The sequence below is a fragment of the Mus caroli genome, chromosome 6, assembly GCF_900094665.2.
Source record: "Mus caroli chromosome 6, CAROLI_EIJ_v1.1, whole genome shotgun sequence".
Classification (NCBI taxonomy): domain Eukaryota; kingdom Metazoa; phylum Chordata; class Mammalia; order Rodentia; family Muridae; genus Mus; species Mus caroli.
This window is the reverse complement of record NC_034575.1, coordinates 135162540-135183814: the sequence shown is the minus strand read 5'-3', so window position 1 is coordinate 135183814 and position 21275 is coordinate 135162540. Positions and strand designations below refer to the sequence as shown.

The 21275-nt window shown below is 44.9% G+C and overlaps 1 protein-coding gene across 2 annotated transcripts in view; it reads left to right on the top strand.

Annotated features, from left to right (window-relative positions):
• The first annotated feature begins 13901 nt into the window (after positions 1-13901).
• The window catches only part of Rerg (RAS like estrogen regulated growth inhibitor), a 105442-nt gene continuing 98068 nt past the window's right edge, over positions 13902-21275 (top strand). The window contains exons 1-2 of one of the 2 annotated variants that reach the window (XM_021164841.1): positions 13902-14140; positions 18467-18632. In XM_021164841.1, the coding sequence (XP_021020500.1) occupies positions 18572-18632 (61 nt within the window). In that variant the 5' untranslated portion in view covers positions 13902-14140; positions 18467-18571. Of the gene's footprint in view, positions 14141-15519; positions 15637-18466; positions 18633-21275 lie in introns of those variants that run through there. The other variant, XM_021164842.1, reaches the window with a different exon arrangement.

Sequence of the window (21275 nt, the reverse complement as noted above, 5' to 3'; positions counted from 1 at the left end):
GGGGGGGGGGAGGAAGGGGGAGGAGTGAGAGTGGAGGTAGGAGTTGGAGTGGTCTGTGAGCATTGACACTAGAGCCTGCCTACAGCTCACACATAGGTCTGCAGGTATTTGGACCTGTCTCTGAGGTGATAGGCGGTTCTTCTTACCTACGGTCTATTCAGGTTGCCCCTTGCTTTTTGGCTTTGTTTCTCTCGTTGTTGCTGCACTGACAGCTTTCAGCAACCATGACTTTACAGGTGATTTGGCCACCCAACCTGAACCTGCATGCTGTCACAAAGGTCTAAATGGACGCTTCTGGCCCCTAACCAGATGCCCAGTCGTCACCACCTGTGTCACTTTAGGCAAGAAATCCCTTAAGTCTTGTCCCCCTCAGAAGATGAAAACAACAGAAATTAAGAAATAGCCAAAGCCCTATCATCATGTTGGAGACTGCTTTTATTTGTGTTGTTTGTGGGAGGGTGACAGTCTAATTGGTGCCCTCTGAGGCAATTGTCCCCTGCTGTGGTGTCTGCTGCATTCTATGGGAAGCAAGATATATCCAGGTAACAACATTAGAGTGTGCTACCTCAATTGTGGACTCTGAATTGCTGAGCATCGAGGGAAATCCTACGTTCCCACTCGTTAGCTTTAAGACGAGAACCATGTAGAGTGACCCGTGAGGTTGTACAGCTCAATTTAAGGCCTTTTCCAAGTTATGTTCCACACCATCCCTCAATGGTAAGATCCTCCTAGCCCATGTACCAAGAGATGTTTTGTGAAATCGACAGGAATTTAAATGGGAATCTCATCTCTGCTTCAGATTCTAAAGCCATTGTTTCTTATCTGGATGCAGATGTGGCTTTCTGGAGATTCTCTAATGGCAGGAATAGTGACTCAACACTGAAGAGTTCTAAATTCTGTCCTTACTGAAGGCTCTAGAGAAAGTAGTCTCTGCACTAAATAAAGTATTCTGTCATAAAACTTTCAAAAACAAACTCCTTAAAGTTGTGATTTTCAACCTGTGGATCAGGACCCCTTTGGGGTGGACAAATTCTTTCATAAGGATCTCATATCAGATTTCCTGATATGGAACATTTACATCATGATTCATAACAGTAGCAAAATTACAACTATGAAGTAGCAACAAAAATAATTTTATGTTGGGGGTGGGGGTCACCACAACATGTGAATCTGAATTATAGGGTCACAGCATTAGGATGGTTGAGAACTCTTGACTTAAAGCAAGCTGAAGTGCCTGCTGTTCATGTGGGGTAGACCCGAGGCTACGCTGAGAGCCTAGTAAATATCTATGAATCGAAGAACCCATCACTATACTGTGGTCATTTCTATCAATAATGGACATTGTGTTGCAGGGAGCGCCTGCATCTTAGACTCCTTTCAACTAAGCAAAGTCACTGAAGGGTTTTACATCAGGGACAAGCCTCACTGACTCTGACGACAGCAGCAGAAGACCTCCCACACAACAAAGCAAGCTTTACAGCCAAGGAACATGCTACCCTCCAAAGGATACGGTCTGCTCCTTGTGGAAGGCCTCAAGAACTCTCAACTCTTAAGAGTTTTTAAGCAGAAAACTCAACTCTCTGTGAACCAATAGTTCAATTCTGACCACTGTCTGGAATCCCATTTAAAATTTCTGTAACTTTAATACGGACATTGTTACAATCCTGACGCAACACTTCTGAGACTGAAGTACTGCTCCTCTGGCTCTTACAATCTTTCTTTCCCTTCTTGATGGATGTTCCCAGAGCCTTGGGTGTAGGGGTCTTGTTGTGGATGTCTCAAGACACTGTCATTGTTATTATTTTGTTTCAGGTGTAAGTGCTGCAATCAGAGATCTAGAGCAGGGTATGCATGGCAAAGCCTGGACTCCTAGTGGGCTGCTTCTGACCTCAGCAGTGGCAGGAATTAACTTCTAATTACCTCTCTCAGTCACTCAGGATGGAAGAGAAAGTGACAGGGCCAGTGCATTTGGAGGATGTGTGAAGTTGGTGGGGGGAAGTGGGGGCGGGACTCAGGTAAGCCACCCAGAGGATGCAGACTCCAGCTGTTAGCTGAGAACATGTGGATTTGGGAATCTGAAGCAAAGTGGAAAAGATGAGGGCAGTTCTGCAGTGGATCATTTCTGGAGGAACTGATTATTTATTTAGCTTCCGCGTCTTGCTTCTGCCTTCTGGCTTTGATCAGACCCACCACTCTGCCTTCCTGCTATTTGACAGTCGTGTAGAATTTAGTGTTTGCATGCTTTCAGCGTGGCTTCTCCTGTCTTTCCCAGGGTTCTGTGGTTGGAATGCAAAGTTTCTTAATATTTGATAAACCCTCTCCTCTTCCACCAGCTGGAGCACTCCAAATGGGTCCTGTTTTGCTGCGCACATGTCAGATTATATGAACAACACATATTTAACTGATCCTTTAAAAACATAAGACGGTTTGTTACTCTGTCTGCTTTCTCCATTTACAAAGCTTTCGCTTAATGATTGGCTGGGATTTACTTCATCTGCATCTTTAGAGGAAGCTCTTTAAACTTGATGCTTTGTGATGGGCATAGTATAGCCTGGGAAGGGATGCATGGTGTTGTGAACCCAGGAATAAGCCGTGCATTTGCCTGTCTGGCACAGGAGTCTTTTCACTTTACTGACAATTCCGTTTTGTTAGAGAGCCCTATGGGGGCCCAGAGGCAGCTTGACAAGCAGGGAGCACTCTCTTCATCCCTGACTTTTTTCCTCACAGTCTGCAGTTCTGCAGTTCTGCTAACTCTGAAGTTTCTCTCTTTCCCTTCTGTGAATTAGAGTGGATGAGTTTTTTCGGGTTTTTCAGTCTGGCAATAGTTAAAAGTTGACCTGAGCTATAGCTCTATAAGCTATTAGAACACAGGGGAAAGTTTCTAGCATTTTCAGTAAAGACTAAAGAAACAGCGTTCTACCCTGTCTTCCTATCCCCATGCTTGGAATTATAAAACAAAGTTAAATGCAACTACTTGTGTTTGTTTTAAAATAATCTCTAGCAGTACTATCTACTGGTGTTAATCCTCTAGAGCAAGGTAAAGGGAAAAAACAGAGATCAGCTATTCCCAAGTGTAGAAAAAAACGCACCGACAGCCAGCCAGCCAGTGATGACTGGCGGAGAATGGGGCCTGGGTGCAATGAGTCCCCGGTGCCTCCAGCTCTGCCATCCCATAAATAATCCACAGAGCTGCATGATTGATGGCAGCATGGCTGCCACTCTCGCTTGCAGAGTGGGACAGGAGTGACAGCATCTTTTTAATTTAGTTTCATGTCTGCCCATCATCACCCTTCATGAGCAAGCTGTTAACACACTACACAGCCACCAAAGAGCAGATGAGGCCTCTTGGCAGCAGTTATGCAAGGAATGTCATTGCAGAATGCAGCAGTTTCCCATCTTTATACTAAGGAATTTTGCTACAGACTTTTCCTTCATAAGCTTTCCCAACTATCTCCAATATACATGTATTCCCTTTATTGGTTGTTTTATAAAGGGGTAATATGATTTTTAATTGTTTTCTGACTGATATGACCCATATACCCTCATCACAAGACAGAGGAACCGATGCAGATGAAGGTCTTCTGGGTGAGCCTGACTGCCCTGTATCTGCCAACACCACCCCAGAGAGACCGTTTGCCTGCTATCTTCATGCATTTTCTATGTCACAAGGCATACTTGCACATAGAAAGAAAATGGATTGCAAACAGTTTTCCATATTGCACCTTGTTTTGTGTTGGAGATATTTTCTGACAGCCTGCCTGCACATATTTTATGTTTTCAGTATAAAGACATTTGCATCGGCCTTCAGGTAGGCTATATTTTTAAGAACTGATCTTACTATAATATTAGAATCTCATACTTTGATCACACACACACACACACACACACACACACACACACACACACTCCTCTCCCTAATTTGTCCCAGATCTAACCCCTGCCTCCCTGCACATTCCCAATTTCATATCTTTTGGGTTTTTGTTGTTGTTTGCTTGTTTGTTTCTTAAATGCTGTTCTTATAGCCTGAGATGTGGTGCCATCAACCTATCAAAGAACCCAGCCTCAGGGATGAGGCCTCATGAGCCCCCCCACCCCCACCCCCACCACCACTCCATGATAAAGTGATGACTGGTGTGATCTTGTGCATGCAACCACAGATGCCTCAATGCACACATTCATCTACAAGACACTATTCCCCTCTGGTTTATGCTAACACCTGGCTCTTACACTCTTTCTACTCCCTCTAGTGAGTTGTCCCCTGCAGCCTGTGGCAGGAGGTGACGATGCAGATCTGTGGCTGATAACCCCACTCTGCACTTTAATTAGCTATGGGTGTTGTCACTAACCACTACACAAAGAAACTTCTCTGGGTGACGTCTGGGGGCTGTACTAATTTATGGGTATAAAAATATGAATTTAGAGGCCAGTTTGATACCCTGCACATTTATCAAAATAACAGTAGTAAGTTCACCTCTTAGGTCTGTGTGCTTCCCCAATTATGGGTTCTTGGCCTCAACTTATTTTTAATATGTTATTTTGGGTCTCACAAACTGTCAAAATATTGAGTCTATATTTTAAATTTCCTGTCAGTTTATCAAACAAAACTCACTCACTTCATTTGAGTCTATTAACCCCCAATCAAACCTACAGTTCCATTTGAGTTCATTTCCTCAAAGTTCCAGGGAACGCAGTTAAATTGTTTTCTTAAATACAGTGGTTACTAAGTGTTTTTTTTTTACCCTCGTCCTCCTCCTCCTCCTCCTTCTTCTTCTTCTTCTCTCTCTCTCTCTCTCTCTCTCTCTCTCTCTCTCTCTCTCTCTCTTCTCTCTCTCTCTCTCTCTCTCTCTCTCCCACACACACACACACACACAATCTTAAATTCGTTCTGATGACCAATTAAAATTCAATACAAGCCATAACAATAAGAATTCAGAAAGAAATCTAATTCTATCAGGGAAATCTAATCTCCGGTGGTCTGGAAAAATTGAGATGGACTCCTGTGTACTAAATTAGATCCAGAGGTTCTGACTCAAACGTTTTCTCATCAGTCACTTGTTTCTGTGGCCATTAGCTCTCTGCTCCTTTTTATGTTTTAATTTAATGTTTTTCTTTCAAAGATTTGTTTAATGTACACAAGAACTCTATCTGCATATACACTTGCATGCCAGAAGAGAGCATCAGATCACATTATAGATGGTCTTGAGCCGCCATGTGGTTGCTGGGAATTGAAATGGAGGTCTGGAAGATTGGTCAGTGTTCTTAACCGCTGCGCCATCTCTCCAGCCCTCAACTTAAAATTTGTATTTATTATCAGAGAAAGAGAGGACATGCGATTTCAGCGAGTCTGTTCTCTCATTCCACTGTGGGAATCCAATGAAGGTCTCTGTGCTTGTGACAATCCTGCCACCAAACGATGAGGGCAGGGAAGGATTCAGAGTAAAATTCTATGCCAGAAAATATTGACCACGGGTAGTGTTTCTCAAAGCATGTTTATTCCTGTGCTCCTGTACTCTGGACAGGGAAAGACACGGAAGATGAAGGGGTCGTAAGCGAGAGGAACTCATCTGAAATACAAGAATCATGAGTATACAGGTCATGAGAGGGTGAGGTTGTGTGTCCAGCTGCAGGCGAGACAGGCATACCCACTTCCTGCTGTGGCTCCGGGACTATCTTGGAACAGAATGTGAGAAAACCGTTAACAGCCAAAGGGTGAGGAAGACCAGAGCCAAACAGTGTCACCTGGACAGAAGAGGACAGCTGCACTCATAGACTCGGCGGCTCAGTCGCCTGCCCAAGACCAAGCAGGTCAACAGTCCCTCCCCCTTTATTTATTTACTTTTGTATGCATAGGGGGCCTTGCCTGCATGTGTGTGTGTGTGCGTGCATTTGTGCTTGGTTCCTACAGAGACCAGAAGAAATACTAGAAGCCTAGAACTAGGGTTATAGACTTTTGAGAACTGTCATACTGGACTTGGGAATAAATGTTCTCAACCTCTGAGACACCTTTTCAGCCCCATCTCCTCATTCCTCCTCTCTTGCTTTGTTTCGTATTAACATTTTTTTTTCTTTTATTTGCCCCGGTTGCTTTTGTGTTTAAGGGCCGGGGCTGGACCCGTGTCTTGAGCATGCCAGACAAGAGCTTTTCCGTTGAGCTACACCCCAGGCTGTTGTTTCTGTTTTAGGTTTGGATTTTCTACTATTTTCCTAGAAATAATAAAAATGTATTTTTAAATTATCCATCCATTTTTCATTAGCTATCTTTCCGCATCTCAGAAACTTACATCAGTATTACTTTGTTTGTGCTCCTACATAACCTGCTAATGTCGTAGGTTTCTGCTTACAGGTGTCTTTTCATACCCACAGGACATTTTAATGCTGTGGCTTTACTAGGGTAAAGCTCATTTATTTTGACCTGTGTATTGATATTTACCAAAGCTGCTGGTTACTATTTAATTCTTTTTCTTCTATTTGGAGTCATAAACTTAAAAGAAAAGTATTCTGCAGTAGACGCTCCCAATCTGTGTTTGAGTGAATGACTTATTTCAGTCAGTGGAGAATTTTGGTATGGGACTTTAATAATGCCACTGTCTTCTTACATCTTCTGTACATTATGGCACGAGTTTATCATCCATTCTGATCCGTTTTAAGATGATATTTCTCTGGTTGCTTTGAATACGTTTCTCTACAACTCGCCTTCCGCACATTGATTAGGCTGTGTCTCAGGAAAGTTCTGGAATTGGTCTTGTTCGGTGTTCATTTGAGATTCTTGTCCTGGAGCATGCCCAGTTCTCAGTAGATGTGCAAGCGTTTGCAAAGCTCCTTCCTGTCCCCATTTCCTCAGTTCGCTCCTGTTCTGCCTCTCAGTTCTTCTCTGAGTATGATAGTGTTTGTGCTAGACTCCAGCATCATGCCCACACGGCTCATAAAGTTCAGCTTCTTCCAATCCTTACTTGCCTTCAGTGTTCCTTCCAGATATTTTCTGATATCACATCTTTGAGCTTACTAGTTCTTTCTTCTTTTTAAATTTGAATTTATTTCTAGTAACTTTATGTATGAGGATAGAATTTATTTCATTTCATCCCTTCTTTCTTTTAATCATGTATTTCACAGTTAAACTTATCAGATGTGCTCTTAATTTAAGGTACTACACTTATATTTATATATCTATATTTATAAATTAATATTTATATTTATAAGGTTTTTGCGTGGCCCTTTGCATTGCCTCCATTCTGTATCAGTTGTTTTCCTACCGCTGTGATAAAACACCCTGGGTGAGGAGACTTAGAGAAGGAAGGGATTATTTGAATAGCAGCTTCATAGAGATAGGAGTCTATCACCATCATGAGGAGAAGCATGGCAGCAGGCAGGCATGGTGTCTAGAACAGCAAGCCGAGGGCTCACACCTTCATCCACAAGCAAGAAGCAGAGAGCCAGGGCAGAGCTCTCTAAAGAGCCCATCCCTGTTCCCCTAGTGTCATACCAAGCCTGCCCCATCAGCTTGCTCCCCGAGTGACACACTAGGTCTACTCCAGTGTCATACTTCCTGCACAAGGCCACATCTTCTCAGCCACCCCAAGCAGTACCCTAGACCGAGGATCCTGGGTGTATAGGGACAGGGCACCTCAGTGAAACCACCACAATGTCTTTGTGGAGAGAGCCATATTCATGAGAACTGTGCTTTATGGCATTGCTGATTTTTGTTCCTTATTTCTCCCACTGTCTTTCGTGTACTCAAACAACCCTGCAACTCAGAGGCTGTTCTACACGCCAGCTCTAGATCATCAGTCAAGCGGCTTCTGTCAGGGTTGGCTTTTCATTATTGCTGTTTTGTCTTTTGTGCCTTGTTTATGCGTAGTAAAATTTGGCACGTGCATTATGAATGAATGTTTGTGTGCCCACAGATATCGTACACTGGTGCCATAATTCCCAATGTGAGTGTATTTAGAGAGGGATAAACATTCTCCCAGATGAGCTACATTCCCAGGGTCAATATGATTTCTAATTAAAAAAAGAATAACCCGTATGATAAATATGAAATATACTATTGTATTAGTCAGGGTTCTCTATAGGACCAGAATGAATGTGTGTGTGTGTGTGTGTGTGTGTGTGTGTGTAGATTTTTAGAATGGCTTACAGGCTGTGGTTCAGCTACTGCAACAATGGCTATTTACCAACAGAAGGTCCAAGAATCCCATAGCTGTTCAGTCCACAAGGCTGAGTCTCTCAGCTGGTCTTTGGTATACACCAGAATCCCTATGAAGAAGGCTATAATGCCAGTGAAGGGATGGAGTTGCCACTAAAAACAAGCAAGCAAAGAGGGCAAGCTTCCTTCTTTCATGTCCTTTACCGGCTGCCAGCAGAAGGTGTGGCCCAGAGTAAAGGATGGCCTAGTTGGGCATCAATGGGAGGAGAGGCCCTTGGTTCTGTGAAGGTTCTATGTCCCAATATACGGGAATACCAGGACCAGGAATGGGAGTGGGTGGGTTGGGGAGCAGGGGGAGGGGGAAGTGGATAGGGAATTTTGGGAGTGGAAACTAGGAAAGGGGATGACATTTGAAATGTCAATAAAGAAAATATCTAATTAAAAAAAAAACGAATAAAAAATGGGTCTTCCTATTTCAAATGATTTGACTAAGAAAAAAAAATGCCTCATGGGTGTGCCCAACCCAACCGTTTGGGCTTTACTTAATCCCAGGTGTAGCCAAGTTGAGAACCAAGACTGGCCATCACAACTGTACAAGGAAGATGATGATAGGGTCAGTGTAGGCCGAAGGGGGCTAATATAGCACGGGCAAAGAGGCAGATAGATACACGGGGATGGGGGTGGGGTGGGGTAGGGGGTGGGAAGTTGCCATGGGGTCTTCTGGGTAAACAATGATAATAGAATTGCTAAATGATTTTCTTCCATTTAAATATAGAACTATATTTATTTAAATGACTTTGAGAATGAAATGCAAACGATAATCATCTTGAGAGGTGAGGGTGTGTAAGAAAGCCGGTCGCCTCCTCTTAAATAACGAGAAGATATTTGACATAGAAGGAAGCAGATACTGGCTTGGACACTGGCTTAGTCAGGGTTTCCACTGCTGGGAAGAGACACCATGACCAAGGCAACTCATAAAAGACAACATTTAATTGGTGCTGGCTCACAGTTTCTGAGGTTCAGTCCATTATCATCAAGGCAGGAAGCAGGACACCGGCATCCAGGCAGACATGGTGCAGGAGGAGCTGAGAGTTCTACTTCTTGATCCAAAAGCAGCCAGGAGAAGACTGTCTCATGGGCAGCTAGGAGGAAGGTCTCTTCCATATAGGGCAGAGCCTCAACACAGGACCTCAAAGCCAGCCTATATAATGACACAGTTCCTCCAACAAGATCAAGCCCATTTCACCAAGACCACACCTCCTAGTGGTGCCATTTCCCATGAGCCAAGCTTATTCAAACCACCACAGACACCATGAAGTCAGCTCCAAGATATGTAATTAATTTTGTCTTTGGAGGAATTGTAAGAACTGGGAAGCTTGTGACAGGAGTCAACATCTAAAGTCCCCTTCTCAGCATCTGATTCAGTTGCTTATCATAGGCTTGGCTGTGTATTTCTTAAATACAAAATGTCACTTCAGTATGATGGTACCTAACGAACCTGCAGTCAGACAACATTCTGTGTCACCTGTCCTGAGAGCGAGCATCACTTTTGTTCCTTGTGGTGACAGTGGCCATTTCTGGATACTATGCTCTTGGGGGGTGAGTTTCTGCTTCTTTGTATCTTGCCACATGCGCTGATTACTTATAATGAATGTATTTAGCAGCTTCACACACAGTTTCAGCTTGAGCTGTAGTTTGTGCTTGTACTGTCTCTTCATCTAATAACAGTGAGTTCGAAGTTCAGCTTAAATTTGGAAGCCAGGGAGTGTGTAACAAAGCCTGTCCCCAGGGGTGTGAACACCCAGCAGGCAGGCTAATGGAGCCCTATTTGCTGCTGTGACTGATCTGTGAGGCAGCTGCCATAGGGAGAGTGGGAGGATTTGCAGCTTTTGAGAAAGATGCATTCCATAGAGCATAAGACCCAGGGTTAGAACAGTACAGTAGATGTGAGACTCCAATGGTGCCCTTGACTTTCTTGGTGCAGTGTGTCCAGACTTGCAGGTGTGACATTTATACATCCATGCTGTTGAGGGGTACAGAGGTTCTTGTATTCACAGAGCAACATTAAGAGGAAACAGGACTTCTTAATGGAGAGATAAAATACCTCTTTTCCTGCCCAGAAGGCTGGGGTAGATTTTCTTAACAACCCGATGACTTTTCTGTGTGTGGAAGCAGACCACACTTTGCTACAGAGGCAGAACTCATCCTAATTCCCCAGAATGGTTATCCCAGACTCTTCCTTCCCTAGACCAGCATCTGTCATAGTGGAGCTGTCACATGTACTTTATGCCTGGCTGACCTCCATGCTACTAGTCAGAGATCACACTAAATTCTAGGCCTTTTAGCTACAGGGCCTGGCCTGGTAGTGACATGTACTTTGTAAAAGAGTTTCTAAGCAGTCAGTCACACCATAAGCCTTATTGTGCCCTGGAATTGGACTGGTTGTTGCCTGGAAACTTTTTTTTCCCCAAATTGTATTGTTTTAAATATGCTGACAATGAATCGCCTGACCTGACACCCCCTGAAGTCTGCTGAAATCAATCTGCACCAGGTTTTCATTCCTACCTGTACTGGCTAGTTTTGTGTCAACTTGACACAGCTGGAGTTATCACAGAGAAAGGAGCTTCAGTTGAGNAAATGCCTCCATGAGATCCAACTGTAAGGCATTTTCTCAATTAGTGATCAAGGGGGAAAGGCCCTTTGTGGGTGGGACCATCTCTGGGCTGGTAGTCTTGGTTCTATAAGAGAGCAGGGTAATCAAGCCAGTAAAGAACATCCCTTCATGGCCTCTGCATCAGCTCCTGCTCCCTGACCTGTTTGAGTTCCAGTCCTGACTTCCTTGGTGATGAACAGCAGTATGGAAGTGTAAGCTGAATAAACCCTTTCCTCCCCAACTTGCTTCTTGGTCATGATGTTTGTGCAGGAATAGAAACCCTGACTAAGACACTACCTCTCTGTGAGGTCCCTTTTTCCTCTGTGACACCTGCAGAGACACCTCATGTGTCCACTGCTCTTCTATCCACAGTGACAAGGAACTAGAACCAGCCTACACACCCATTTACAGAAGAATGAGTCTCAAAGATGTGTGTACATACACAGTGGAATTTTAATCATCTGTCAAGAAAGATGAAATTAAGAAACTGGCGGGGAAGTGGATGTAATTGTCAAGGTTACCTCTGAGGTAATAGAAAGTCTCAGAAAGATGAAGAAGCACAGGTTGTCTCTCCTGACAGTCATAGGTGTGGGTCCCACCACCTAAAAGTCACGTGATGTGAGAATATTCATAGGGTGTTGTGGAGAAAGGTCAGCTTAGGAACTTTGGGAAGGTCATGAAACACTGACCCCTCCAGAAGGGAGAGGCGAATTCACATTCCTCAGAGCACAGAGTAGAACCAACCTGCGGGTGGGGTGGGGACCCATTCCTCAGGACTGACTGTTGTCCACCTTCAGACAAGGGACGTCCTCGTCCCCTCATTCCCTAAAGATCAATCCGTTTAAAGGGTGCATTGTTCCGCCAATCATATTCTACCTAGTTGCTAATGCTCGATTCTGCCCCTGGAAACCATATAAAAACTCCCCAACGGGTGCTGGAGGTCACTGCCGCTCCTTCCTGTCTGGGACGACTCCAGTGCACTGGAACAATAAATTCTTCTTGCTTTTTGCATTGATCCCAGCTCCACGTGGTTCACTCAGGGGGTCCCTGGTAAGATAAGGCTCCCGGGAGTCTTACAGTGGGAGTAGCTGCAGACTATGAAACTCTGTAGATGATCATGAAAGGGGGTCAGAGAGGTGTTTGGGCACAAAAGGTCGTTTGCGACTTGAAAGCAGAGAGCAGTTGGGGGCTCAACAGAGGGAGGACAAGGAAGGGGGCACGAAACAACAAACATTGTCTGAAAAATGCTACAGTGAAACTTATTTTTTTGTAGGCCAATAAAAACTTCAAAAGAAACTGCAGGAGTGCACACTAATGCCTTCCTTATTGAGAGAGGAGTACTGGCTTATAAGGGCTATACAAGAGGATTTGGAGAGACAGCTAATGGGACAAGATGAGAAAGGCTGCTCCCATGAAACCTGGCTTGTGGGCTAGTGAGCTCTTCAGCGAGGTCTATTGGATAGGAAAGGCATAATGGAAACTCAAACTTAAGTCATTGTAAAAGTATATACATATATATTGTATATGTCATTATATACATTATATATATGTTCTAATTTTTATATTAGACATAAATCATAGATACTGTAAATATATATTTAAAATGTATCATATTTATAGACATTTTTATCAAGTACTGCTCTACAAAGCATGACAGGAAAAGAAGGTGGGTTGAAACTTGACGATATTAATGCTATAAAATTCCACACAATTTGAATTTTATAGAATTTTGCATTGTCTACAAGTATAATTCGTCTTCTTACTGTAGGCTCTAAGAAGACCGTTTGTATTCCGAGATGCTGAAATCGCTGTTTCTCAAGGATGGGACCCATGTCTTCAAGTCCACACTAAATAGCTCTTCCAAGTTCAGTGGATAAACAATTTAGATGTATCATGTCTCAAATGGTCTTGTTGCATCCGTTTGATCATTGTGCAGCAGGCCCTGCAACAGGGGGAGAGCATGGGTGCACACACAGTACGCTTCCCCCACTCTTCCAGCGCCTGGAATGTCAAGGGTTAGCAGAACAAGGAGAAACTTGAGAGAATGCAAAGCAAGCCCAATACTGGCAGGGTGCTGGGGCATGTGGGAGGGAGTGTCACTGTAGGTCAGATCTGGGGTCCCCGGGAAGTCGGGGCGGCGGGGGGGGGGGGTGCCTGGAAATTCATGCTGGATGTGGTGTATTAAAGCTTTCTCGGTGAGTTATCAGGACACACGCTGTGGCTCTCACAAGTCGAACCTCTTCATCCACCCTGCCTGCCAAGTCTCTGTCTCCACGGGGCAGAGACTTTTTTCCATCAGAGTGGCTCCACTGATTATTCCTATCGCCCTGGGCCCCTGCCTGCTCCTGTTGCCTAGCCTCGCTTTCAGTGAGTCACCAGATACCCTGGTAAGAAAACCCAGCTTTGGAATGAAAAAGGAGAAAGGCATAGACATTTCCTGTTGCTTTGTTCATGCCCACCATTGTCTTTGGGAATCCTTTAACCTCTCGGAAGCTCCCCTTTCCCTCCGAAAGACCAGCAATTACAGTAGCCATGCTTACCTCCAGGGAGGTGAATATCAAAGGAGATGGGGGATGTAAGCTGGTCTTGCTTAGCTTAGCATAGCATGCATGTTAATTATCTTTGTTGAGGTTTGAACGGGATGGGGTTTGACGCCAAAGCAAATCTTATAAATGCTGGTCTTCCAGAGGGAACAGAGCACAACGGGGACTTTCTCATATATACAAATATGAATTTCGGTTAAATTTGGTGTTTATATCTTTGGAAGTATATTTGTTTCCGATCCTTTCCGGATTTTCTCCCAGCCATTTACTAGTCTTGGACCCGTTTATTTCTATCTTTTTTAAATCCTCTGCTTCCTCTCGAATATCATGAAAATAACTGAACACATTCCCAGGGCGTATTAGCAAGATCCTTTGGAAAAAGGCGTAGAGAACACTGCGTAAGTGATGCCTTTTAATCAAGAAAGGACTTAGCTGAAGCCTGCAGGCCTGGCGCTGAGCTAGGCTGGGTTGTGAGGCGCTCGGCTAGCAGACTTGGTCCAGCAGGGGGCGCCCGGGCACCTCACTGCAGCATCTTGGTGGCGGAGCGCAGCGGCGGCTGGCCGGAGCTCGCGTCCTGCCGCAGTCTCTGCGCTGCTAGTCTGAGCGAGCGCGAGGGAAGAGACCCCGTCCGGGCACCACACTCGCAGCCCCAGCGACTCCCAGCCGCAATCGCGGCCCCCCAACTCTCAAACGCCTCCTGTAGCCCGCGTGGGTCAGGGTGGGAGAGCTTCCTAGTCTCCGCGGCCAGACTGCGAACTTGGAGAGGACCGCGGCTGTCTCCCCGGCCTGGACAGTGAACAGGTGAGTGACACGCACGTGTCCAGGTGGCTCCCTGAGGACAGGGTACGAGCCCCTGAGGGCTCAGCCCCTGGGTGAGTCCCGCAGGTCTCCGGGTCCCTCCCTAAGGGCTACTTTGGGGTTCACCCTGAGAGATGTGAACGCCAGCCACCAGGCTTGACAGCGCGTCCTGCGCCGAAGGCGTCCTTCCGAATTAGGGGACATCTGCTCTTTATGTGGAGCCTGTGAGCTGCAGAACATGCAGCCCACTGTGGGCTTGCTCCTGGCTGCAGGACCTGTTGATCTCAGGGTATCGAGCTAGCCCGGGGGCTTGCACAGTCACAACCTCTTTGGTGTGGCTGTTGCGTTGTGATAAGATGAAGGAAAATTCCTAGCAGAGAAACTGAGAAATCTTGATTTAAGGAGAGGTCTGACCCAGAGAGAAGCGATCTCACTCCACCACCATCAGACTGGATTCACTGCTGTCTCGGACAGCTGTGCTTTGCTTTCTGCTTTCTTTTTTTTTTTTTTTTTTTTTTTCTTTTTTTTTTTTTTTTTTTTTTTTTTTTTTTAGAAGGCCATAAAAGCATTAAAATGTAATTATAAAGATGCCCCCACTCGCCTCAAGAGGAAGTGGAAAACTCTGACCTTGATAAACACAGTCTGGGAAATGATTTATCAGGAGCAAAACCTTTTGATAAGTAAATAAACAGATGGATGAAGAGAAACGCAATTGTCATAGGTCTAACAGAGTCCCCACAGGTAGCCTCTTTGGTTAGTATACACCTAAGTGTGGAGGGAGTCAGTGAATTCGACAATTGGTCAGTAGTACCAAATAAAACAACACACGTCTTTCCTTCACCCTAATGTTTCCTCTGATGACTTCATGCATACGGAAAAGCAACGCCTCTCATCCCCTAAATATTTAGGTGTGATTTTAGGATGGACGCTTGAAACTTGTTTGGTTTTGCCTCCGGGAAAAGCAATCTGCTCCTAGAGTGAACTTCAGGCCATGGCAGGAAGAGTTCCTGTGTTTGAACCAATGAGTTTCCTCAGATCTGAGGGATAGAAGGTCTCTGGTTAATTCAACAGAAACTTGCCTGTAGGTTACTATGACAACAATTGACACGTTGATGGTTTCCGTCAAATTTTCATGTGGAAATAAAATGTGAAGGCATCTTTAGAGGGCAGCATTGCATCGCCCCCCCCCCTTTCTTTCCCCCTAAACATATTAGGCGGCTGACAGTAAGCAGCTGGATCTTTATGACGTCACAAATGGGGACACTTTAACATAATTAATTTCTCCTATGTGAGACCCATGAGCTTCGGAGGCCAAGGGGAGTTGTTGAAATATTTGACTTGGCTTTAAAAATATATACTTTGATGCTTACTTTAAATGAAGACTATAGCCCAGATTCTAGATGCATGGGAATGCTACTTTTGCGTGAAATGGCAAGTTATTGTCTACAGATGCTCCGTACACAAGCATGCTCTGTGTTTCAAAGAGCCAGCAGCTGTTTGTAAGTTAAAAATCTAGTAAGCAAATTCAACATGCAAACCTTAAATAGAAGGGAGACATATAAAATGACAAATGAGGAATTTTGTTTTGACCCACTGTCTGCTTATAGGTGGACTAGCCTGGAACTCATGAGGTAGCCTAAGCTGGTCTTGAATTCAATATTCCCCCCACCCGACTCCTGCCTCCTGAATGCTAGGGTTACAGGGCCGCGCCTAAAGGAGGACTTCCTTCATCTATAGCTGAAGAATGGGGTAGGACATTTAAGATCTTGGTTTGAGACTGACTACAAAGTTGCCGTTCTCTGCTGGAGATGTTAAACCCCTGCCTCTTCTTCCCTTAGGAGCACCCACACCTTAGCAACCTGCACACCAAAATGTGTGAGGCCCATGTTAATGGCTCAGATACAGCAGAGAGAAAACAGAAGCCCACTCGTCTTTGTGGGATATGTATTCAGAGGGAGTTCTGTTTTCTCTTTCCCATTCTTGGGCTGTCTTTAAAAGCTGTATACCCAAACATTGGCTCAGACCCGGCCAGTTAGCACATTTAGGTAACAGATTGTGGTTAACCTCCTACCCTGCTTTGATTTTTTTGAGAAAGTTTCTTTAACCCAGGCTGGCCTCAAGTTGGCTTTGCAGCTGAGAGTGGCTTCTGAACCTCTTCCTAAATTGTGGAATTATAGGTGTGTGTCACCATGCCTGGCACAAATACAACTTTACAGACTAGAACAGTGAGTGACCTCTGAACTCCTGTGCCACTGAATTGATGTATGTAAAGTGAGGTTTGGAGTTCATGTCAGCCATTGATGGAAGGAGTCCCTTAGCCCGTGGGAAAGATGGGAGGCTTCCCATGGTTGGCTGTGCTAGGGGGCAACCACAGTGAACATATCCAGAGCTCTGTTGTGACAGCTCGTCAGGCTGTATGTCAAGTTGTGAAGAAGGGAACTCCGTGTTTTTAGTCATTAAAACAGAGAGCGCCTGGGGACAACTGTGCATATGGTGAGAGGGGGAAGGGACAGTCAAGACCTCAAGCAAGTTTTCTCAGTTGCTGTGTGGCCCCTAAAGAATGCTTCAACTTTTCAAGGAAAGTGGAAGCCTGGGATGGGGTAGCATTCTAAGGGCTGCCAGGCTGCATAGCCAGATCTGAGCGTAAGAAAGGACTTGTTTTTATAGAGCCGAGCCAGCACATCACAGGTACAAGTGACAGACACACCATAGCCTAATATAATAAATAGTTTAGGGAGTTTTGGAAGAGGCTACCTACTAAAGACACTATGTTCAGAGGACATAAACTTATCTTGAATACCTGGAAGTGACCAAGCAGCCACGGATTAGTTGGCTGGCAGAGGAAAAGCTTTCTGCGTTGGCTGGGAGATTGCTTTGATTGATCCCACACCAAAGGCCTTTTCCAAGTTTACATTTTCTTGGTATTAAGAGCCCAGATGTTGGGCTGACAGTGTAACCTGTGGCCAAGATGTTTGCCTGCCTTTGGAGTGAGGCCTTAGACTCAATTCCCTACACAGCATACGATACAGCCAACAAAGACTCCAGAAGTCACGGCTAAGGAGCATCCTGAATACAATGAGCATGGGTTGTAGACAATGCCGTGCTTCCAGTGTGAGGGTGCTGTTGTAATCAGGCTTGCCTGAGTTCATCTTTAAAAGGGACTCCAACTGTGGGGCACAACTCATACCTTTTGTGTACTAGGTTATCATACCCAGCAAATCATAGAGGTATGATTGGATATTATGTATTGTTTTGAACCGTGTGCATCTGTTACATAGTTTTTCCTGTGGTCTAGTGTGAACTGGGATGAAATTTAACCTTGACATAGAAAATTGGATTGTGTACCAATAGAGTTGACTGATATCAATGCATATTGTTCAATAAAGAGATTCCAAGAGCCTCTCCCCATTGTGTATATTTATATGTTGAGTATTTATAAACAGGTGACAAATGCATTCATTCACATACCATTTATTATCAATTATACCAAGAAACAATTTATTCATAAAAACTTATTAGAGGAAACATTTTTAAGAGATACTATGTGTATACATGCATTAAAACCAAAGGGTTCTAAGTTCCTTTTGTTTAAGGTTTATTTTATTTTTAGTTATGCATATGTGTGTTTGGAGGTGTGTACTTGTGAATGCAGTACCTACAGAGACCACAAGAGATCTTTGGGTAATGTGAGTGCTGGGAACCAAACTCAGGTCATCCGAAAGAGCAATATTTGTGCTTAAGCATGGAAACATCCCTCCGGCCCCAGATCTAAATTCTTAAGTCCCAACTTCACTTACTAGTTAAGTAGTTTAAGTGAGTTACTCCTATGGCCCTCTCTCTGGACAGTGGTGAAAATCCAATCCGAAGATACATCACTTGGGGATGTGGAAGGCCAGTGGTAATTATCAACCTGATAGAATTCTGAAAATCACCTGGAGACGGATTTTCGAGCAGGCCTGTGGGAGGTTCTCTTGATAGAGTTGAGATGGGAAGCCCCACCCAGTGTGAGGTGAACAGTGGCCTGCGTTGATCCTGTAAGGTTTTCTGGTTGTAGATGTGACAGGACCAACTGCTTCATGCTGCTACTGTGCTGCCTTCTTGACAGCCATGATGGACTATATCTTGAACTTCCAACAACAATAAGCCCTTTCTCCCTTGTTTTTGCCACAGTGATAGGATAAGACAAAAGGTAGCATGTGTGTGTGTCTCTGTGTGTGTGTGTGTGTGTGTGTGTGTGTCTGTGTGTGTGTGTGTGTACATGTGTGTGTGTGCAGACTCCTGATGTTTCAGAAGATATGGATTTATTTCCAAACTCTCTTTCCTTTGAAGGATTGTGAACTCTTCTGATTGGCAATGACACAGTGAAACTAAAGGCCACCATCAAAACCATCTGCTCACATCTGGAATCTGAACATTAAACTCTCACTACCAGCCATGGCTAAGAGCGCAGAGGTCAAGCTGGCCATATTTGGAAGAGCAGGCGTGGGCAAGTCAGGTAAGGACCTTCTTGTGGTGTTTGCAGGGCCGGTGAGTTTGTCACAGCTTTGGGGATGGGGGAGTTATGTAGTCAGTGTGTGTGATGTCCCATCTGTTGTCTGTTCTCTGTATCTGGAAGCCTTTTTACAACCAACTCATGAATTCTTCTGCTGATTTGTGACAAAGTAAACTTGCTGATCACACACACAACAGGGAACTGTATAAACCATAAACAACCTCTGAAGAAATCAAATTGTGGAAGTTTCATAAAACACCTAATTTTTTCCTGTATTCTTTCCTTTACTATGGAGGATCTCAAGGGGTCAGTTATGTATCTCATTTTGTTTGGATGTTCTCAGCAAATGGTCGATTTTCAAGCAGATGTTGGGGGGGGGGGATCCCAGTATGTGCTTGTTGAATGGATCTATCTTCGCCAGGGATGGAATTATATCTTGTCCAACATTTCTATAGTGGGATGAGGACACTTGAAAAGTAGGAATGTAAACTCCCAAGCAAGACAGCTATCCTCCAGAGTGAATTTAAATTAGCGATCAATACATTAGGACCCTCCTCTTTGGCGGTGCTTTGAGGGTGGAAGCCGGAACTTTGTACATGCTAGGCCATCAATCTATCCCTGAGTAACAGCCCTAGCCCTAGGTTCCTGCAGAGAGTTTCACAACAGAGACTGAAGGCATCTCTTACTCCTTATACTTACAATTAAGTGTGTGCTAAAGGAGACGCCACCCAAATGTTAATGCCATAAGACTTGACCAGTGATGAGGACGTGGTGTTTTATGGGAAGGAACCAAAACCACACAGAGCTTTTGGCTGTCAGCAAAGGACAAAGGGACAAGAATGCCACTCTGGTGGGTAGACAGAAACCTACCTGGAAATAAAACTAGCTAATCTCCACACAGGTAATCTATAGGTTCTTAAAGAAAGACATCCGACCACGCACACCTTCCAGTTCTGTGCCCAGCTTCCTTCTCTCTGGTCTCCTGCTTTGAGTCTCAGTCATGATCTGCCATGCTGTAAGTCTTAGTCTCTGGTTTTTCTCAGCTCTCTTTTCCTGCCAACTTGCTTCTCCTCAGCTGTTCTTGCCTTTGGCAGAGAGGAAACCAGCAGGTCAGGACCGGAAGATGCTCAAACTCCTCCCCTTTAATCTCCCGAGGTGTTTCCCAATGGCGTGAGAACCCTCTGCCTGTAGCTGGTGGAAGGATCTGGAGAATGAGGAAACTGCCCCAGGGCGTGTCTATAGTGGAGGGAACCGAATCCGTGGGATGGAGAGAAGGGTGTGAGGGGAGAGGAGGGAAGGCGGGCGGGAAATCCGTGCCTGTGCGGCTAACAGTGGCTCAATTCATGTGACTGAGGAGTTTGTCTGGCTATCTATCTATCTATCTATCTATCTATCTATCTATCTATCTATGTTTCTTTTTTTTTTCTTTCTTCTTCCTTCCACATTCGAACAGGTGGAGTAAGAGGAAGGGTTCTTCCAAGCCCTTCTGCATGGTTTGGAAAGCTGAACACAAGGCCTGTGAGATGACTGGGGAACGATAGGAGAGCTTGCTTGCTGCTCAAGCACTCTCGGCCTGAGCTGAATCCCCAGCGCCTGTGTAACAGGCTGGGCGTGGCTAGCTCACCCCCAAGTCTCAGCTATGGGGGATGGAGTAGGATTGCTGGAGCTTGCTCACAGCCTGCCTAGCTCCAGGCTCAGTGACCCTTTCTTAAGGAAATTAGATGGAGAGAAGACAGAATACCTAGTATCCCACTGGAGCCTCTGCTCACACCCCACACAGAGCACACACATACATCTCTCCCAAATAATTTTTTAAAACTTATAAAAATAATATGGACATAAAGACGAAGCCTCGGGGAAGAAGTACTGGGTCTGAGAATGGACATCCATGCCCCTCTCCATGAACTGAGTCCTCCTATACAGGCTTTTCTGCTACCCTGAGCTGTGCCCCAGTTTCCATCACTGAGGCTCCTGTTCCTATCATTCCCAGCTGGCCGGTCTCCCCCAAGCCTACCTGCCTGTGTCCACATCCCCATCTTGGTCTTTTCTCAAGTTGAATGACCACAGGTGCTGTGTTTCCTGTCTTAACTTTTTTTCTCATCTGTTGTGTAAAAACATGCTAGCCTGCCACCATAGCCATTCCAGAGAAGCTGACTTTGCTCTCAGGTCAGTACCCATCAGTCCCCCAGAAAGTGAGTCAACAACCCTGCCATCCCCTGCCCTCTTAGACTTCTTTGTAACCACGTAACAGCATAACCAATCCCTCCTTCCCAAGTTATCTCCTCGCAAGTCTGGCATTACTCTCTCTCCTCGCTTTCTGGGTCCTTCTGTGGACTTCAACCAGCTGTCCTCTGCTTGCCTCTGACCTTGGGTCTTTTGGGGTCGTCAGTGTGACGACGCCCAGATTCTTTGTATTTCCTGTGGGTGACTCTTCACATCCAGGGGAAAGATGGCACCCACTCTAGGGGAACTTTGGCGGATGTTAGCTTTTTTACTGCTCAGGGAGGTCCTTAGCAACCCTCAATCTTAATGGTTAAAAAGATAAGCCTTCTTGCTTGGGTCCATTTCTCTGTCCTCCCTGCAGATGTGTCAGAGAGAGAGAGAGAGAGAGAGAGAGAGAGAGAGAGAGAGAGAGAGAGAGAGAGA